The sequence below is a fragment of the Bombus huntii genome, chromosome 14 (assembly GCF_024542735.1).
Source record: "Bombus huntii isolate Logan2020A chromosome 14, iyBomHunt1.1, whole genome shotgun sequence".
NCBI lineage: Eukaryota > Metazoa > Arthropoda > Insecta > Hymenoptera > Apidae > Bombus > Bombus huntii.
The window spans coordinates 687,229-708,239 of NC_066251.1; the positions used below are offsets into that span (position 1 = coordinate 687,229).

General features: G+C 48.4%; 1 protein-coding gene across 1 annotated transcript; it reads right to left on the reverse strand.

Moving 5' to 3' along the window:
- Positions 1–13,111: 13,111 nt before the first annotated feature.
- LOC126873480 (protein artichoke) lies at positions 13,112–17,686 on the reverse strand. Its single transcript, XM_050634362.1, has 11 exons — positions 17,431–17,686; positions 17,030–17,317; positions 16,729–16,966; positions 16,367–16,613; positions 15,990–16,244; positions 15,597–15,913; positions 15,192–15,489; positions 14,613–15,093; positions 14,080–14,343; positions 13,659–13,887; positions 13,112–13,569 (listed from the first exon to the last, which is right to left on the reverse strand). The coding sequence occupies exons 1-11, from the start codon at positions 17,684–17,686 to the stop codon at positions 13,230–13,232; spliced, it is 3,213 nt and encodes a 1,070-aa protein (XP_050490319.1). The 3' UTR covers positions 13,112–13,229.
- Positions 17,687–21,011: the final 3,325 nt, after the last annotated feature.

The following is a 21,011-nucleotide window of genomic DNA, read 5'->3' on the forward strand; positions in this document are numbered from 1 at the left end:
GCAATTTTTCCTGTACGGGGTATCGTAAAAGGAATTTTATCGCTTCGTTTTTAAATAATTTTCAAACGAAAGAAAACGGATAGACGTACGAGTGTCTGAGAAGGCAAACTGATTGATTTCGTTCTTGCCACGCTAATCTATGAGAATGAGAATTTATTCCGATACTTTGGGAGAAAACGCGTGCAAGTGCGTGGTAAAACGATATGTGCCGTATCGCGGAGCTCGCGAAATATTACAATCGAGAGACCGAAGATCACACGAGAAATCTGCCTGTTGCCTCGAGCTGGCTAGACGCGGTGAACAGAACGCACGAAGCGTTCCACGACTGCGTAACAGGATCGAAAGTTCGTAATCGATGCGAAGCAGGTTGGCCGCGAGAGTGATAAAAGAGGAGCGGACTCGGTAACGGTGATTTCATTCCGGTTCCTTTGGCCACGGCGCGATACACGCCGCGCTGCTACGCGCCGCGCAACGCCGCGCCGCCCCGATTACAACAGCTGCCAGCTGTAAATCACCGATGATCAACGATCGTTAGCGCCCTGCGATTCCGTCGATACGGTTAGATGGAAATGAAAGAATCACCGCGAAAACTCTAGAGTCTAGAGCCTAGAGCGTCCTCGTGGTGCGTTTACGATCGAAAGAGCGAGCGCCTAGTAAAATTTAGAAATAAAAGTGTAAGCCGTCTGACGATTACTCTCCGGATCAGAGATCGAACGTCCGAACGCGAATCGATGCTCGTTCGTGCTTACGTTTTATTCGACGTAGCGAAAATGGCGAAGAACGAGCGTTCGCTCGCTCGGTCTGGACGTATCGTCGGATGCCTGAAACAACGAGGGCAACGATCGACGCCTCTCTGTTATCTGCTTGCTATCTCCTATGCTAAATCCTCGTCCTTTCGATGTTGCTGGAATTACGTAACTGAAAATAGCAGACCGGTTTCGATGATGAACAAGCGATTTCGATAGAGCAAAAGCTAAGTGATTTCCCCTTAATCGCCTGCAAGATGTAAAGAGGTTCTTCGTTCGCTGAATCGTTAGGCAGATTCCGTCGGGAGATTGGCACAAAGTCTCGGACGCCACGAGCGAATCTTAAGCACGCGTTTCGTTATTTTCTGCCTCGCATCAGCCGCCGGTTGTTAAACGACGCGTTGAGAGGCAGGATCCGGACTTCGACCATCGAGGTGGACGATAATGTGATCGAACGCCGGCAGCAGCTAAAGAATCTTATTCTTTACCGCGATACGAACAAATCCGGAGATCCACGTTGGAACTTGCTTTGGGTCAGCTGCGCTCTGTCCTTTGTATCGGCGCTACTGTTCGATCCTGTCGCGCGCAAACCATAGATCCAGGGCCGGCGTATCGAGGTCGTACCTCGAGATCAGCTGTCTATGAACCGACGAACGCGAGCTATAGGAATCGTAAAAATCCTAGAAATATCGAAACGCGGTGCTGGAAATCCGCGAAACGGGCAGAAACGCTATGTATCTAAATGGGAATGACGTCAGTCCTCTGACTCTTGGCTATGGCGCGAGCAACTACTCGGTAACACGCTGACTAATTCCAAGCTGTTTAGAGCTGGTTGACTCTTTGTGAATCGTGAGTAACGATAAGAGAGAGAGAGAGAGAGAGAGAGAGAGAGAGAGAGAGAGAGAAGTAGCGATCCAACAACAGCAGTGGCTCGCGAAATTATTCGAATATTTACCGCAGAACATTTTTATAAAGTTACTTTTCGTATCGTATGCACGTACAAATACTCTGCTGTTCTAATTTTATAAATTACAATCATTCGTTAAGCACATTAATTTCCCATGTTCTTTTCTTTCCAAAATTTCATCCAGGACACGGACTGTTGCTTTCCAGGAAGATTCCTACGGAGAAGAGGCTGTCGATTTCCTTCCACGATTCGAAGAAATAATCGCGGAGCGGGCACGATGCAAATGACGCCGGAGGATCGGTCGGCCGTAGGGTCGCGGCTAGTCACGAAATACAAGAGACACAGGGAGCAAGGTGCATCGCGCGCGCCAAATGCAGAATGAATAATTTATCATGGCGGCGATCCGTGCAGAAATTATGCGCGAAGCCGGCGACTACCGTTATGCACATTTTCGGTAATCTCGGCAACGATTAAATCGCCACCGGTCCACCACAGCCAAGCCGATTATTTGAACAATTTTACGCTTCGGATCACCGGTGCATAAAACGTTCACACGCGTCGTTACGTGGCCGTTCGACGCGCATTTTTTTCGGTCTGCATTCTTTCGATCTGTTGTACGCGGAACGTAACGAGCTGCGTCGACTTTTCAGCCGTGGAATTCGCGGTATTTCGCCAACAAAGTCGCCGATTCCTCGATTACCACCGACGCGTAACGGAATTTCATCGCTAACCGTGACGGTCGGTTTTTTCCCACATCTGCTCGCTCGTAGAAAGAGAAAACGGTTGGACATCGATCGAAATCCAGATCGTATCGCGCCATGCCACGGCTACGAGTTTCGCTCGCGTAATCCCAACGCTGCGAGCTTATCCTACGAAGAACAATCCTTTGTCGTTGAAACAGACTTCCTTGTACTGTCATCGTCGAGATATCGAATCTGACTCTATCCGCAGGCGACTTCCGGCACGCTTTATTATCCAGACTTTGTACTGCTCCAGACTCGAGCGCGGAATACATTTTCCAGAGGATACTCGCGCGCTTATCTGATCAGAGAATTTAATTGTTTCCGCGAGTTCGTCCTTTCCACGTTGATTCTCGGACGTCCCCTGCGAGGGAACAGTTCTCGAGTTCGCGAATATCGTTTCAAGTTCTCCATTTCGCTGCATAGTTCGGCTAAAGATATCTTTATTAATACGGACGACGAGGGTAAACGGGGAACGTTTACGTAGAACGCAAGCACACGCGCAACGGACGAGTCGCGTATTTTACAAAATCCTTTGAACCGAATTTCCGAGGTTAGGGATATACACGAAAGAACTCTGAACAAGCGCGTATTACGTATACGATTCGCAGGGTCGGAATTAACCAGCGAGGATATACAGCGATGCGAGAGAAATGTTCGTGCGAACCTGAACGATCTCGCGATGGCGATGGAACTGTATTTTGATAGTCGGAGCGTCTGAAAGCACGCGTAGGCATCGGGGGACGCGTTACGTTCCAAAATTCGTGTAATTCCATTCTTTCGACGTCGGCAAAACGATCGCTTTGATTTTTAACTAGCTTTACGACCTCGTTATATCGCGTCTTTGTCGCGAATTCCTTTCCCGGCTCAACAGGATTCTCGACCGAGTTCCCCAGCAGTCTCCATAGCCAAGAAAAATGGCCGTACGTTTTGCGTGTACTCGCGTTTAATTTATTTTTAATTCGAACCGTGTCGTTAGCGGGGTCCATAACGTGCAATTATCGCCACATATAAGTAAACGTTCTCAGCGGAACGTACGCGAACCAGCGCAGATTTATTACCTTTGATAGCACAGGTAACGATCATTGGCAGAACAGTGGAATCTTACGATACAGTCTCCGTCGAGGAACACGCACGAATGACGCTAGTCCGGGAACTTGTAGGTACGCGCGACTCCCTTCCGATAACGCGCTCGTGTTGCGTATTCGATACGGTTCTCGCGAGCAACACGATTTTTTAATTCTCACGAATACGCTGCTTGTACCATTAAGTTTTCTTCATACGCGAATCCACGTAGCCCGAACGGCCAACGTCACGCTCGCCAATCCGGTCAATCGCCGACGATAAATTACAGCCGAAGAATCTCATCTCGACCAATTGGTTCGCGATCGACTTTTACACGGGCGAACGATCCCACTTGCGAATTCATCGCGCGTACTAATCGTTAGAGCGGGCGTTTATGCTCGTGTCGGTTAAGAACGTCGCGGCTTGTTAACGATCGTCGTGATCGTTTTTGCGATCCTTCGTTAATTCGATGGCGTAGATATTAAAGAATCGATGGAGGATAGTTTCGTTAACGGGCCTGTGCCTGCAATTACTTTATGATCTGTGTCGACTCTCTTTACAACCTCGACCCTCGTATCTGATCGAGAAAATGCTCTTCTGTGTGTTTTGTTTTCTCCTTACGCGCAGGACTTTCGTCGGTATTTCTATCTTTATCTCGTTAAGATTGCCCATTCCGTTCAGCGTTATGGCGCTTCCTTTCGGACGTCGTAGCAATTATTACGTTCGTTAGCATTAATTGTTCGTGAAGCTCGCGTTTAAGTCGATCTGCAAGAGGAATTTTATCGATTTATTAACGTTTGTCCCCATGGAACGTCTCAGGAGCTAAAGGTCGCGTCTCGTTTCTCGAAGGATCGATCTCTATCGAAGCGGCAAGATGTTCTCTTTCCGCGCTGTCGAACGATTAAGGCGAAAGCCGAGAAGAGTCTCTGGAAGAATTTTCATTGACTTAGGCACGACTGGCGAAGCGATCGATGACTCGAGGCCACGATTATTCGATGAAAACGCGGTCTTTGTTAACGAGTTGCGAGTGACTGGCTACATCGAGGAATTGCGGGATCATCGAGGAAGAGCGCGCGAATGATTAACGATGAAGGGAACGGGCAACAACGAAGCTCGCGCGACGTTATACTCTCGTATTCGACCGATTATCATCGGTGGCGAAAACGAGCGGTTAGCGGCTATGTCGAGCGTTCTCGCGATAGGTCAGGTGGACGGAAAGGCGATTATTCCGGTGATGCGGCCAGCATCGTCGAAGAAAACGTCGTCGAGTCGTCTAAACTCGAGACGCGGTAAGAATGCATACCTACTCCTTTTCTCGAAAATTGCTACTTTATACGCGACGCGAGACCAGCCTGAAATTACGTCCCAGATGCGTAAATCCGGTAGGTGGAAAATCCTTGAAGCTGAACTACCGAACTCGTCTAACGCGTTTCACCTATGCAGTAACACGCGAGCGTAGAAAAACGAAGCGACGAATTTCATTCGAACGTATTTTTTATGGAAACCGTACTCGTACAACAGGGAACAGGATCGGTGGAAAACTCGCTGGTAAACGAAATTCACAAAGATCAATGTGATCGACGACGTGTCTCGAAAATGAAGTGCGAGGAAAGAGGCTAGAAAGAACCGTGCGCGTTCGTTCTACGTCGGCGAAAGAAGAGACGAATGCGGTGGTCTTTACGTGTCAATCGTCGCGTACGGACGTTGTTCGAACCGGCAAGAAGATATCGTCCGCCTAAAACGGAGGCGAGGTACCGGCGAGCAATTTTTACGGCTCGCCTGTGCTTCGCGAAGCAGCTTATACGGCATCGAGAGACGATAGTCGAACGGCAGGAATTCGCCCGTGGGTGCTCCTGTCCGTCCTTCGTCTCTACACGCACAGGCACGCGTGCCCACGCAGCCACGGTGACACGACACGCGTGCACAGCGAGTGGTTCGACCGGTATCCGCCATATTTGGCTGGAGGAACAGTCGCGTGAACTACGGAGACGCAGAAAATCCGCCAGGGGAAGAGGTCATCTACGCTATCGGCACTCCGGGTTAAAGCTTTCCGTCGTTCGGTCGTCGTTCGACCAGAAGATCTCGTCGATACACCGTGAATTACGACGAAACGAGGATCGTAAATTAACTCCACGCAGGGAGTAAATTTAACTCGTTGCAAAAAGTTATCCCTCCGTCTAAAAGGATCGCTGCTGCCTTTTTACCTCCTATCGATTACGCCTGTAGCATTATCCAGATACAGTTAAGTCCAGGCGTGAAACAACCGAATCGAAATTGCCTTTTCGTTCGACGGATCTCGATAATCTTTTTCAGCCTGGTTTTTGCTCGGGCCGCGCCGAGCTCGCGAAATACACGGAGAGAATGGAGTCCGTCGCACGAATCGCCTGGAACGTGCGGATATGTGGCGTCGCGGTTTTAAACGGTAGCCTCCGAGAGCCTTTCAGCATCTAACGGCTGAGTTTTAGTGGAAAAACTTTCCACGGTGAATAACGTTTACGAGGGTACGTCGTAGCCAGCGTGGCACGGAATGTTAAAGAAGCGTCGAAGAATGGAAGATGGCACGTTTCTTCCATCAACGGATCGCCATTCGTGCGACCTAAACCGACCTAAAGAATCCCGTGTCAAAGATCGCGAGTGTTCGGCGCGATAACTGTACAGATTTTTCGTGGTGCACCGCTATTTTCTTCCTTAACCGTAAAAATTGAACGCGTCGCGAGGATCGTTCAACGACCGGCCACCTAAGACCCAGTTCTACCGCGTGGAAAAAGTGGGAAAAGTTTCCCGTCGATCACGCGTCGCGATGCATCGTCCTTGAAAAAAGTAGATCCGCTAGATCAGCCACGCCGGACGACGTAATCTCGATGCATCGGTCCGCCATCCTATCGCTTTATCAAGCTTTATCCCGCGTTCAAACCGCGTTACCGTTCGATAGCAAAAACGAACGCGATTAATCGAATGCCGATTAGATTTTAAGCTTTCGATAGACGCTGCTGCCCTGGCGGAATGGGCGAAGAGACGAATCGATCGGCGTCTAGATCTTCCAACGAGATTAGGGATCGAGTTTCCGACCCGCGATCCTCGATGATCGTTTCGGTTTCAAACTGGATCGACGACGGCCTCGTCGTGGCGTTTTTCTTCGTGCGCGCGTTGCCTTTGCGTTCGCCGGCTTCCCGATGGATTTTCTCTCTCCTAACGAGTAATTGCTTTTACCATTTATTTTACGTTTTCGTTCACGGTGGTCTGCGGCAAGAATCGATGAAAATCGATCGGCGGATCGGTTTGCTGAAAACCGGAGTGCCGGTCTTTTTAGCCTTTTCTCCGCTAGTATGTTCGCCGATGTCCAACGTCCGCGCAGATTGGCAACCGGTTTTCCTATGGCCTCTCCCGCCCGATTCCTCACTCCCACTCTCACTCCCACCTCCGATTCCCATTCCAGCGCAGACCCTCTCGCATTCTCCGCGTCCTCCTCCTCCAGGGCCGCCGCGATACCCTGTCTTCTCCCTTTCGTCCGCTCTTTCGCCGGATCCCTTTTACCTTTCGAAAGAAAGGCAACCTGTCAAAAAGCAAACCTATCGCGCGGCACGCTACGCGTCTGACACGCGACATCGCCGATTTCTCTCCCGACGAACGAGATGTCCACGAACGAAACTCGTTCGACGAGCGCAGGATTCGTTCGACACCGGCTACGGCACTGGCGACACCACCCACTCGATTCACTTTTCCACGAATAGTTATTTTGCATACAAGGCTCGATCGCGAGACGCTGCCTCGCAATTAAACGCGTTCCAACTACGAGCGACTGCCGCGGACGTATTACCGCGAATCACTTTTTGCCGGAATCTCGCCGACTTTGCCGCTATCGTGAATTTAGCGCGTATCTTGAATTTTCTTCGTAGACTTGGTTCGCCGAAGGGAACCGGTGTGTCTCTGGTTTCATGGTCGCGCTTCTCCGACCGACCCTCGGTAACCCCGTTTATTCCTCGTTGCTTGCAACGCGTTTCGGTCGATCGCGAAACATACGAGATACCGTTTCCGGCAAGTTCGACTCGCGGCAGAGTTTCGCTTTCTCGACAGAGGCTGGAGTCGCGTCCGCGACCTCTCGCAGCTTTTCCCCGTGTTCGAGGAAACGAACCGCGCTGCGAGATACGCCTGGAAACCGCCGCGATTATTATTTTACCTTCGCCACGAACCACCGCGGCCTGGCTAGTTTATTTTAATCGGACAACTCGATTTAGTCCGCGATTGAACACGCTTTTTGCGTTACGTTCTATCTCCGCTTTTTCATTTCCTCCTATCGACCACAAGGGAGGATATCGAATCGACGCGACGCGACCAGCCCGTTTCCACGCTTACGTCGATCCCCGTTTTTTCTCGCTTTTTATTTTAAACCACCACGCCGCTCGTACTTTTATTCGCGGCCGCTCGTAGCGTGAAATTTAGCGAGTAAATTCTACAGCTGCCGATCCAGATAGGAAAAAGACACTGCTGTGTACATGCTGGAACGACGAAACGAAAGACAAAGCCGTTGAAAAACGTTCTTGAAGGTGAAACGCGTAGAGACACGGGGGGGATCCGCATCGATAACACGCGGGTCCGTTTCATTCCTTCGCGGATCAGGCAAATTCGCGTTTTTATGGACGCGCGTTAAATAAAAATTAAATAAAGATCCCTTAAATCGAAGAATATCTTTCATACACGTTGCATTCGTGACAAACAAATAGATAGATATTGGTAAAAATGCTTTCGTGAGTCACCGCGCAGTCAAGTCGAATTTCACCTTCTCTTTTCAACGTTCTCCTGCCCACGTGCCAGGAATGCAACCGAGCCGAGACGAGAGAACGGAATGCGAAATCCAGCTTTCCTCTTGACGTAACGAATCGTTAAACGCTCGAGTCAATTTTTAAAGAAAAGGACGGACGATGGGTTTTGAACGATTTCCAAATTCGGCCTAGAAAGATAGGAGAGAAAAGGAAAGAGGGCATGTACAGTTGGAACGTACGTAACACGAAGCGTAGAAAATCACTTTCGTCCTCTTTCCTTCCCTTTCTTTCCCCGATAGAAAGATTCTGCTCGCGTCCAGCATTCCGGACGAGTTCTGCTCGTTGCACGGCGCAGCAAAGGTCGGCTAATCAATTTGGTTGACTCTCGGACAAGAATTTTAGCCGACGGAACAGAGAAACGCGAAAGAAAATCGAATCCGATCGATCAAGCCCGAGACGACGTGGCCCATTAAGCTCGCGCCGAGGAATTAACTGGAAGAAACGAATTACCACGAGGAAGCAATCGCGAGCGATGCGTCTTCCGTTTGATTACGCAAAAACATGCCGACGCTAAATCAACCGGTACACAGAGTGGTCTCTGCGACCATATTGCGATTTCTATCGTCGCGTCAGCTCGACCAATTTGCGAGGAAATTAATTTTTTGCCAAGCCAGAAGGGACAAAAACCTTTTAACTTTCGCCGTGGACAGCCGTAAACGCGCGGGCAGTTAGAAGCAACGAGTGGCGAATAACGAGACGTATGAAAGGTATCGCGTGATTCATCGGGCAATGTTACTGTTCACGCGTAAATCACGCAAGTTTCCAGCCTTTCGCACGGTATCATCAACGTTCTTACGTAATTTTCCGATGCTTTTCCGCTTGCCAGACAACCATGCAAGCCGTCCTGGGCTAATTTGGAGAATTCTGAGAACTAGAGAATTCTGATACGCGAAAAACATTCGTAACTCTACTGCGATGTAAAAATACGCGTCAGGTAAACCCGATCGCACGCGGTTGAAAGCAGTTCTCACTTCGCGCAACGTTTCCCTCGTTTCTTGCGAAACGAGACAGTGCAATTACTCTCTCTGTGCCTCTGATCACCGTGGGCCAGAATCGCTACGATTATTGCGTACGTTTCGCGCGATCTTCTCCTCCGCCTGACGGATGAGACGGAAGAAGGAAAAAAGAAAAGGATAGAAATTCGATGGAAACGAAGATCTACGAGACGCGAGAGAGCGTTGCATCGAGGCCGATGCGACGATCGAGTCGCGCGTTTCGCGAGTGAACGTCCGTCGGCCTTGAGCCAGACGTCCACCGTCCGTCCACGTGACGTTTCCTTCGTATCCGGGCCACGTCCCATTTTTTTCGCGAAAATAATCCTTTCCGTAAACAGCTGCACTTTCAACTTGCTCACCGTTTGCTCCTGCCACACTAAGAATATATATCCAGCAGAGGAGCAGCCTTCGGGGTCCGGTCTCCATGTCAAGCTGGCCGACGTTACCGATATTCTACGAATATTCTTGGAATTGAGGGAAAGGGGCGTAAAAGGGACAAGAGCGGGAAAAGGGAGAGAGAACAGGGAAGAAGGAGAAGGAAGGTGGGAAGAAAGGGACGACGCGACGTTTTCGCTCTAACCACGAGAATCTCTCATTTAGTCGGATCGTTGGATCTGCTCGAGAATCAGCTGTCTCGACGTCCTTGGGCGTTCACTTTTAAAGCGATATCGATATTCGTGCGATACGACGCGGTATTACGCGGTATTGCGCGATTCCGATGGAATACGGATAAACACGGAGGAAGAAGCGGCGAGACGCGACGACGCGATCGAGTCGGAGTTGTTCTCCGTGCGAGAACGCGAGAGACACTGACGGGCCCGGGCAGTGGCGGTGGCGGCAGAGTTCGAATCGCACACACCGACACACCGGACCCACACGGTACACGGACCGCGCGCAGCCGGACGTCGACGCGGAACGGGGCAACATCTTTTTAACGGCGCGCACGTGAGATCCGTCCGATGGTACGTTGTGCAGCAGGTACCCTTGCCGCTGATACCGACATTTTTCGCAACCGCTGGCTTAACCTCTGTCTGGCGGTCCACGCCGGTATCCTGCGATATCCGTCCGAAAGAAACACGGATAAAGCCAATAACGCTGCGGCAGTCTCGAGCTCGCTCCTATCGTACCGGTGAAATTGGCCCGCAGTGGAAACGATCCGAACGTGGTTTTCGACGGGTTAAAGATCGTCTCAGGTCCGTATCCCGAGACGGATTATATACAACTCTCGTTTACCAGAGACGAATGCAGCGATAGACACGGTTTTCCACGATGTGGATGTAACTTGCGCCGAAAGAAAGGAAGAATTCGCTTTGGTAGAGCGAATTTTCCACGTAACGCGGTCTCGTCGATAGGTTTGAACGTAACGTTTCGCTGTAACGGAGTCAGGGTTGCAAGAGTGTCAGGCTAATTGCTCGGCGGATCGATCGGCGCGCGCGGCAAGATCGATGAGAGCGATACGCTGCAAGAGATTACTCTTTCCTCCCACGAGTAGCTGGCGCGAAGTTGCTGGAGAATCAACGAGCCGTACATTTTGGGCCCGAGGAATCGTTCGATGTTTCAGCCGCGACTGGTACTCTGTATTTTCGTTGGTACTACGAAATCGAGTCACGTAGCCTTTTCGAGGATCCTCCCGTTGCGTTGGAACGCTGCTTTTTATTTTGCAAGCGCGAACTCGCCGTCTCGCCGTAGGCGTACAGGTCCACGAGCAGAGACGCGACGTTGGGCCTTACATGGATCCGGTGTGAGTCACTGCCCAAAGTGGACTATGTAAATGCGTTCAGCCAGTACGAAGAAACTGGTCGCCTGTTTATCGCGCTAAATCTTCCCTTGGAAATCTTCCAGCGTTTCTTTTTTTTTTTTTTTTTTTACATCTATTTATAACTGGCTCTCGCTGCCATGGATATGAACCACGAACCGGAATAAGTAATTGGAAATCGATACGTTGAACGAAGCTGGTCCGCCTGCAAAAATATCCATGATTTATAGAAGGGTGGTCGTTGATCGATAATTAATTATCGCATTAGCGGAGGAAGCGGCGACTGTCGGGTCAACGAAACCGAGGCTCGCCGCGTCTCGTTCGACCGCGAGGATGAGACGCGCATAAATTTATTCAGGCAAAACAGCCTTGGGGCCTTATGGCCGAGCCGAGGCCAGACAAACGGATGTCTGCCTCTGATAGACACTGGCGTCGTTCGTGCCCGCTCGTGCACGATCGTGCACTCTCGTGTACGGTACCTGGACGAGCCACGCCATACTCCAGGCCTCCAGGTGAAAGTGTCCAAGGATTTCGTAACGAGCAACCGATTGCGATTACGCTCGCTACGAGAAATCGTTTGGCTCCGTAACGATCGCCACGGCTCGATGCTAATTGGGCTCCATCCTCGGACACTGCCTCGAAAAACATTCGATAATTAAAGCGATCGCACGAAAGTCTACGACATTTCCGGTAACGTGTTATCAAGGATCCATTCCTACCTTGCGCTAACAGCGCAAATAACAAGATCAGCGACAAGACGGAGAGATAACGAGAGAAAGGAGGGAGAGAAAGATTCGGTTCCGTCTTGTCCTACTCGGATCCCATCTTTCCCCGCGTAATCCAATTTATCCGTTTCTAGTTGTTGCAGATTATTATTCCGCGCCGAAGAAATTACCGTGGGCAAGGTATCTCGTTTGCGTCCACTTTTCATCGTTTTATTGTTCTGCTCTTTCAAAAAAATCGGGCTAAATCTTAGGATACCATTAAAGTACTCTTTACCATGTTACACGGTCGGTTTTTAAACCGTTTCGTTGCTTTGAGAAAATTCAAGGATACGATGTTCGCTTGGAGTACGGAGCAGGATGAACACGGTTCTTCCTCGAAGCGTTCGCTCGGAATCAAAATTTAAGCATTACGTTGTACCTCAAATATTTGAGAGGAAATTCCTTTGGATTTTTTCTTTTTTTTTTCTTCTTCTTCTTCTTTTTTTGCCAAAAGAATCCAGACTTTTTTCTCGTCTAAGAGCGGATGCTCGAAAAAGTAAATTATCTTTTTTCTTTGCGTAGAGGCGATAACGATCGTGCGCGTTGCGCGTTTACCGATCCAAAGTCCCGTTAATCGTCAACGAAACAGGATGGTCACGTCCCTCCTTGTTACGTATCTGGCGAATTCTGCGACATCGCGAGGAAGACCACCGAACCGAAGGCCGAATAATGGCCGATAGAGCGAACGATAGGAAGGAAGAGCCGAGCGAAACGTGTCGCGTGGATGATCGTGATCGACGCTGACGCCATTAATCTTCCTGGCGGATCGTTTTGCGGAAGCGACAACTTCCACGGGACTTGGGCCTCATTAGAAAGACCCCGAGCCGTTCCTCTTCCTCCGGGATAACCGTGGATGCTAATTATAACACGCGGAATAATGAAATCATCTTACTACGCGCGGCTCGCGAGCCCGCTGACTTCCTTGAGAACTTTTTCAACCGGGCCTGCGAGAGAAACGCCTTTATTAACGACGGGACAACGCTCCGCGAGGAATTAGGTTCGTGGGATTAGACGACCAAGGTTATTAAGACAAATTGTCCGCTAATCGTCTACAACTCTCAACCACCTAACGATCTCCAATTACCTACCCTCCACTCTTTTTATCCTTCGTCTCGATCCTATCGTCTCCGATACCGACCGATCGGTTTCGTTCGGTCCCTGCCGACAAATCGCCTGCGTCTCGTGTCATATTTCTTCGTCCAGAGTGAACAACGAGAATCGTAGTACCGATCAGCGATTATATTTTACAAAAATAAATACACGACGGTCAACGTCTTCGCGATGCGTACTGGTAAAACACAACCTATGTACAGCCACGATCCACGCCGGAACATTGATTTACGATCGTATCGTTATTTACACGGTTAGTCGTGGGAGCAGCGAGAGAATCGCGCGAAACATCTAGCACGATGTCGCCGCGCTCTTTTCTTCTGCCATCACGCTAGAGTACCGAAGGACACGGCGATTAGAATCAGGAACGCGTTCACTGCGAACCTCGACGTTGAAGAGTCGAGCCCGTGCTGCGCCAATATCCGACACTGGGAGCTTCGAAAATGCTTCACGTTCCCCTCCGAGTCTCTCGCCAGCACGCACAGCTCGTACTTTGTCCCGGAATCCTGTAACTCTGGAATTTTAAAGGACCTCTCGCTGTAGACGAGATCTTTCTCGATCGCGGACTTGCTGCTTCCAGATTCGCGAACCACCACGTAAAAGTCGCCGATGTCTTCTCGCGACGTCACGTACCACGTCGCCTTCCAGCTCTTGTCCTCCTCGTTGCTGCAAAATAATCGCAGCTGCGTGAAGGAAATGCCAACGCTTCGATCTATGCGAATCCAAGATCGATCGTTCTTTTCTAGAATACGTACTACTCGATATCTCGATACTTTACGTCCGGAGTGATGTCGAACTCGGGATACTCTTTCACTTCCCTCTGACCGCATGCCATCAGATCTTCAGTCACCTCGGTCAGCAGTTTGTTGGCCAGGAAACGCGGACTTTCGCAGCTAACGTTCGACCATTCCTTTGGTATTTCGGTATGAACGTTCAGCCATCGTTTCAACGGCCTCACGTAACAGTCGCAGTGCAATGGATTTCCTGAATAGCAATTGGAAATAATATATACAACGATACCTGATTCTCGATAATAATAATATCTCGAAAAAAGTAATTTCCTAACGACGTTAGCGGTTATTAAAAATAATGATCGATAGAATCGTATTTAACATTTTGCTCTCTCTCTCTTTCTCTGTGTTAAGAGATATCGATGTTTGGCTACTCGTTCCTTACCATTATATTGAAGCTTCGTGCTATTTTCTATGATCTTCATGAACATATCGTTGAACACTCCGATCGAGTTGGATTTCACGTCGAGAATCTTCAATTTCGCCAACGGAAGGATCTTGTTCAAGGGTACGTGAGTCAGGCGGTTGTGACTCAGGTACAGATTAGTCAAATTCTTCGGAGGATCAAAGATATCCGGTTCTGAGAGGTCGTTGATCTCGTTGTAGGAGAGGTCCAGCGTTCGCATCGCTGTCAAGTTCCCAATCACGTCTAGAATAATCGAGAAGGACGAAAAGATATTGAATGAATACCGAAAAAGTAATATACGGTTCGCCGCTTAACTCGATTTAATGTGGCAAAAAATGAAGAATTTTAATCGTCTCCGAGAACCTTCGAAACTATCATCTTTTCACGAAACACAATAATCATTTCGTATCTCAACTTTTTTCAATTCTTTCTTAATTTTTTTTCTTTTTTCTTTTTTGTTAAACTATTGGATTATCGTGAAAATGAATTCGCGGACTCTTCTGTATACTCACATCTTCGAATCTCGTTGATGTTATTATGACTGATATTCAAGTACTGCAACTTTTTCGTTCCTACAGTGAGTTCGTGCGTCAACACAGGCATGGTGTTGTACGAAAGATCGACTTCTTTCAGCCGATAAGGGATCCAAGGATCGTTGGGAAACGTTTTCTTCGTAATAAAAGATATCCTATTGTGACTGAGATTGAGTCTCTCCAGAGACAAACAATCGTCCAGAAGCCCGTGGGTTTTGTTATCCAGTCGTTCCAACTTGTTGTGAGAAAGGTCCAAAGACCTCAAAGAGACGAGACTCTGAAACGCTCCATTGGGGATGTGGATGAGTTTATTGCTCGTCAAATTCAGCGTCAACAATTGCAACAGTCCCTCGAAAGCTCGAGTGCTCACGTTCGATATCCGATTGTTCGCTAGATTCAGTTCGAACACTATTGGAAGACGTCCAAACGCGGACTTTCCCAATTCGGTTAGCTGGTTGTGCTGAAATTATCGTCGGCGTTAAGTTAAATCACCTTGCTCGTCAAGTTGCAACGTGATATTTAACTTAACTTATGATAGCATATAAAAGATCGTTGAACCTGCATATAAAGATACTGCAAGCTAGTTAGAGTGCTTAGTGCCTCCCACGGTGGCCTCGTCATGTTGTTCGACTGCAGGTTCAAAGTCCTCAAGGTAAGCAGGTTTTCGAAGCTGCCATGTTTCAGGTTATCGCCCAATCGATTCCCCGAAAGGTCCAGCGAGAGAAGAGCGTTCATCGTGGGCCATACGTCCATCGTTGGAATTTCCTCCAGCCAATTTTCGGAAAAATCTAAGCTACCGAGGGAAATAGGCAACTGGAAGATCTTCGTCAATCGATTATTCCTGACGGACAGGCTCCTGCAAGTTAACGCGACTTTTTATTCGATGCCATGGTTATTTTTAGATAGTTCAAGCGAATTCGAACGAGTTTTGTTTATTCATTTGTTCGTAAAATCATCGATTACCTGCAGCTTGGCAATCTGGTTAAACTGCCACGAGCGATATCGTTCAATTGATTGTAACTCATGTCCAAGTCCAACAGCGTCGGCAGAGGACCGAACGTGGACGGTTTTATCTTCTCCAGGGAATTGTACGATAGATTTAAGAAACGAAGACTGAAGAGAGTCTGAAATACGGCGTTGTGGATCTCGGACAAGTTGTTATGGGACAGATCGATCGTGTGCAGCTCGTATAGCTTGGGAAACGTCTGACGAGGCACCGAATGGATCAAATTGTGCGACACGTTGAGAACTTTCAGCCCGGTCATGTTGTGCAGCGGCACCTGCAATTATTAATGATCGTTTCGCTCCGGATTTCTTAGGGTTTCGATTGTCGAATTATTCGCCTCCGAGAGAGACCTGGTTGACCGCGGTGAATCGATTGTAGCTCAATCGCAGTTCCGTGGCGTAAGTTGCACTGTCGAACGAGTATCTGGAAATATTATCGAGCTTGTTGTGACTTAGATCCAGGATCGTGATGTTGACGCAGTTTTCGAAGGCGCCTGGTTCTATCTTTGAAATCTCGTTGCGTGATAAATTGATCTTCGCCAAGTAAAGATCTTTGAAAGACAGCTTTTCTACCACTGTCACGAAGTTCTCGGACACGTCCAACAGCTGCAACGAAAAACAAATTGAATATTTTGCGTCCGCGTCCGCTTTACGCGGCTTTAAATTGCTCGGATCGTCCTCGAAGCCTCGATCGATGCTATTTCTCAGGATATCTACGATACTCGTACCTCTGCGAACTGTAGCTGATTAAACATCTGGAAGTCGATCTTTTTGATAAAATTCCTAGCCAGATCGATGGTACCTATCCTGGTAACAGGGCCAAACGTACCTCTTCCAACGTCGTTTATCTGATTATCGCTCAAGTACAATCTTATCAGAAAGCGCATACCACGGAAGGTATTCGAGTCGAGTTTTCTGATTTTATTGTGGCTCAGATTGAGCACCTTCAGCAGCGAGTTCCTCGCGAACGTTCCCCTATAGACAAAGATATTCGTCGATCGATTAACGCGTTTTCATCGTTCATTCGTATTTGTTTCGCATAGGGAACAAAGCGCCGTTAGCGTACGGGAATCATTGGCAGACAGTTTACCTCTTTAAATCTGAAATGGCATTGTGAGACAAATTGCACCAGCCCATCTTCGTTAAGTCGGCCAAATGAGATCCATCGAGCTTGTTAATCCGATTGTGGGATAGATCTAGATATTCCGTGTCCCTCAAACCCTTGAATTGATTCCTCTTCAGCTCCTTAATCTCGTTGTCGTGAAGATCCAATCGCTTCAGTTTCTTCAGAGGAGCCAACGCTTCCACGGGCAAAGAAGTCAGAGTGCCTACGACAGTAAAATAACTGTGGGAAATCAGAGATACAATTCGTTCGCAAAATAGTACAGTACCGTTGCTGATCTCCAACTTTTCGATTTTAGCAGCAGCAATGCTGTCAGCGAAGCTGTCCATCGGTAGAGTGGAGATTCGATGGCCAACGATACTCAGGATGCTCAAATTGCCTAAAATTTGCAACGCCTGACGCGGGAATTTCTCTAGAGTGCTGTTTATCACGTATAGTTCTTGCAGAGTTCTGTTCACGCCGAGAAAACTGTGTTCTTCTATCAGTCTCAATGGAGTGTCGACGAACCTTAACACTCGAACGTCCAGAGGATAGAGAGCGGGCCCATAAAAACGTCCTTTAATCGTGACATAACGAATGCGATTTGCAAGGTAGCTCGATAGGTAGTACTTGTTCCACGTATTCGCAAAGTGTAAACGCGTTTCTCCGAGAAACAGCGAGTTAGCTTACCTATGTTGCATTTGTACAGAACGAGTTCCTCGATCGGTATGCCCTCGTTGCCTAAATTGGAGAAGGCCAAGCTCAAACTTGCCAAATTGGTGTTCTCACAACGAACATAAAGGCCTCTGTCACTGCCACGAACGCACACGCAAGGATAGACGTACTTGGATTCTTTGGGACATCTAAACCGTGGTCCGGGTGGAACGTAGCCGCCCATGATGGCAGGGGGCACGATCAAAACCCATAGTAACGGGAAAAGTATCATCTGCGGAACGAAACAATGCAGCATTACCGATTAATCTCTCATTCTTGTTGGTTGCCAACAAGAACGCCAATTCCGCCGATAAGAACTGTAACGGGAGCAAGCGCTGCAAATCGTAGAACTTTTGTTAGTCACGGCACTCGTGTTGTAATCGCGCTGTTTGGCGTGAAACGTGAGAAAGTTTTCCCAATGGTCGGTCGATCCTGCGTTAGATTCGCGCCTCGATAACGCGCTTACAGATACCATAAACCACGAGCCAATTAAACTTTTCCCTCGATTCGGAACGCGACCTTCCGATCGACCGTCTCGCCTTTCCATTTTCCCGCTTCTTTCAAAATCCGTGACGCATCCTTTCTAGAAACTTCCTCGTGGACTCTTGCTTTCTTGCGGTTGGAACCGCACCTAATCGAACGAGCAAGTCGCCAATGACAATGGTCTTTGTAGAACCGGTCGATTCCCGTTTGACGAACCGATTACGCGCATCGTCTCTTACGATATCGACTCCACCGAGCTCGCGAGCCTAGCTTCCAACTGCTAGAACACATTGTCATCCGAATAACGTAAAAAACACGTTTACGAGCGTCTCGTAGACAAATCGCAGAAAGATGGACGTTTGGGTGTCTAAATAAGCGCAAATCACGGCGAGGCGCGACTAATTTGTTCGCGGATCGACGATCACCCGGAGGAGCCAGTAGAAACAAAGAAGTCGTAAAGAGACGAATGACCTCGTTGCCACTACTTCCTTGGTATACCGTCTTTACGAGGAATCGCGTGCAACCACTGTTACCCACGTATCGGTTTAGACAGAGTTTCTGCCTGACGATTTCGTCCACGAAGTTGCCGCGATCAAAGATAAACGAGATCTGTTCGCAGCAGATAATCGCGTTAATTAAATTTTTACGAGCTGCTGCAGTAGAAAGCTGCAATTTCGTCTTGTCGTACGATCGAACGTCGCTATGCAAATCTGAGAAGAGCGTGATAGATTATTATTGGCAAGGGAAGTGGGTGATCGCCACTGCATTCTCTGGCTGAAAGTGAAATGCCGCTCCCCGATGCGCGGTCGAACGCAAATCGTACTTTCGTTCGAATAGGTAAAGATCGACGTGGAAAAAAGTTGTTCGTCCTTTCCGTCGATGAATTCGATAAATGAAATTTCATAACGGCCACGATAAATAACAACGAATCCGCTATTCGACCAACGAGACGAATAAGATTTGTTTCGTCGATGAATCTTTCCTCGTTTCCGTCTGGTATCCGGTTAGAGGTAGCGTTCGTTGGAGCGTCTGGTCGCTCGGAGAGACAGAACGACAGAAATTCGGGATAAAAAGGCTAGAACCTACTTGGACAAGTACTTAGGAAAATGTAACCGTTCGATCTAGAAATTAGGCCTTTGATTAACCGTTAGATCGCGCGCAGGAGTTTGCCGTAAAGAGGATTCGCGAGAGGAAAGCGTGGGCTAGTAAAACGAGTATTCTTTATTTCGATCGATGCGTTAACGATGGCCTCGACCACGGACGTTTAAGGGGGTCAACGAGAAACGGGAGAATTCCGCGGTGTAATAAAAGATCCCATCAGCCAACAGCCTAAAATCTTACAACTGACTTTATAGCTAATTTTACAGCCTAACGTTTAAAAGGATGAACGCTCGCGAGGCCCACTGACCTGAGAAACGAGCAAGCGTGCTTTATTACGGTTCCAGTAATCTAGTAATTCAGCGAGCGAGGAGGTAAAGAGAAAAGCGGTGATCTAGTTTCGCCGCACGTTTATGCAACGATCGGAACATAATACGAGCCTTCCACGACCGAGCCGGTCGTAAATACGACGCGTAATATGGAAACGCGCTTTCTGTCAGGCGCCAGGCATCTTTTCCACAAAATTATGCAATTCGACGTCGAGCAAATGTACCGATAAATACGTTGTATAATAGGAAGTACAGAATTTTAGCGAAGCGATACAGGTTAGACGCGCGGCATATCGAAAACACTGTTGGTCCTTTCACTTCTCGCGAAGCGACCTTACCGGTGCAACGACAGCCAATGAACCGAATCATTTTGACTTCGAGCTGACGCTAAAAAAATTTCCTGCACCGGTTCTAATGACGTAATTTCGCGTTTGACACCTGATATTTCACGTCGCCCTTCTATCGATGTGAAATCGGAGAAATCCAAGAACGATGTCGAAAGTAAAACGTCAAAGAATGGCTCGAACCACGCTTGTACGTATTGTATTAATTCGAGGAGGCGTAAACAAGTAGCCGCGCGAATAATCGAGAAGAGATCTAAGCTCGTGAGAAGAAACGTTTCAGTTCCTCCGTCTCGGAAGGAGTAATTTATGCGCGAAGAAAATACAAAAACCACGCTCTACTTTCTGCGCCCAATTAACGTTGTTACGACAGCGTGGCAGGGGAAAACTCGAAACCTCTAGAATAATTTTTAGAATCGTCGGTGTCTCTTTCCCGCTCGTTCCTCATTTTCGCGTTCCTCGTTTTCGCGACGGGGAAGAGGGCGGTGGAAAACGACGTCACACGGAACTTTTCGTTTTTTCCTTTCCGCATCGACTACTTTCAAGGGTATTTTCGTTGAACCAGCTGTCCTTGCATAGCGAGACTCACCGACGACTAGCGTTAGAAAGAATTCCATCTCTTTCGAAGATAGCCAGCGATAGACAGATTAGGTTTGCGATAGAAGCTGTCAGTGCCATGAACGGTAGCCGATATCGGGAGTGCCACTCGTTGACACGGATGGGCGAGAAGAAATCGGAATTTTATCGTCGAAAGGAAATGTACAATTACGGAAAAAGTGCGATCACTGGAGCGATAACCGGTAACCCGTATCTCTATTCACGCGTTGAACTCGCCGCAATTGGTGGATGACGTACAAGCGCACGTGGAACCGCGCAATCAAATAGCACCGCGTTTTTCTCTGATTTCGTAAGGAGAGTTTCGATCAAAATGTTAATTACGTATATAATCTTGGGGAATCGTGTTCGCATCGAAGATAAAGTACCTTGTGTTGCGGTTCGCGTACGGACAGCACGTTCTGAAAGCACGATGACAGTCGTCGTCTTCGAGTCACATATTCGTCGCTCGACCAGCAGTTTACCATTCGATCCGTTTCACGCGCGCGAAATCGGTACGCAAAGGAGAAGAAGAAAATCACGTAAACGTTTCACCGCGTTTCTGTCTTCCAGACATTCTGCGAGTAGTTGCTGGATGAGGCTGCCGTGAAAACTGAGCCGTGGCTCGAAGCTAAAGAGAAAGGCGGCTCGAGAAGCGAGGCCTCCCTCGTAGGCAGTTGATACGCGCTGTCCTTTCGTGGACACGCGGCTC

Bases quoted from the DNA above. Each gene is read 5' to 3' on its own strand.
- LOC126873480 (XM_050634362.1), bottom strand. From the start codon at position 17,686: ATGATACTTTTCCCGTTACTATGGGTTTTGATCGTGCCCCCTGCCATC. The intron at 17,318-17,430 runs GTAAGCTAACTC...TCACGATTAAAG, and splicing joins TCTGTACAAATGCAACATAG to GACGTTTTTATGGGCCCGCT. The intron at 15,490-15,596 runs GTAATCGATGAT...GTTAACTTGCAG, and splicing joins ACCAGATTGCCAAGCTGCAG to GAGCCTGTCCGTCAGGAATA.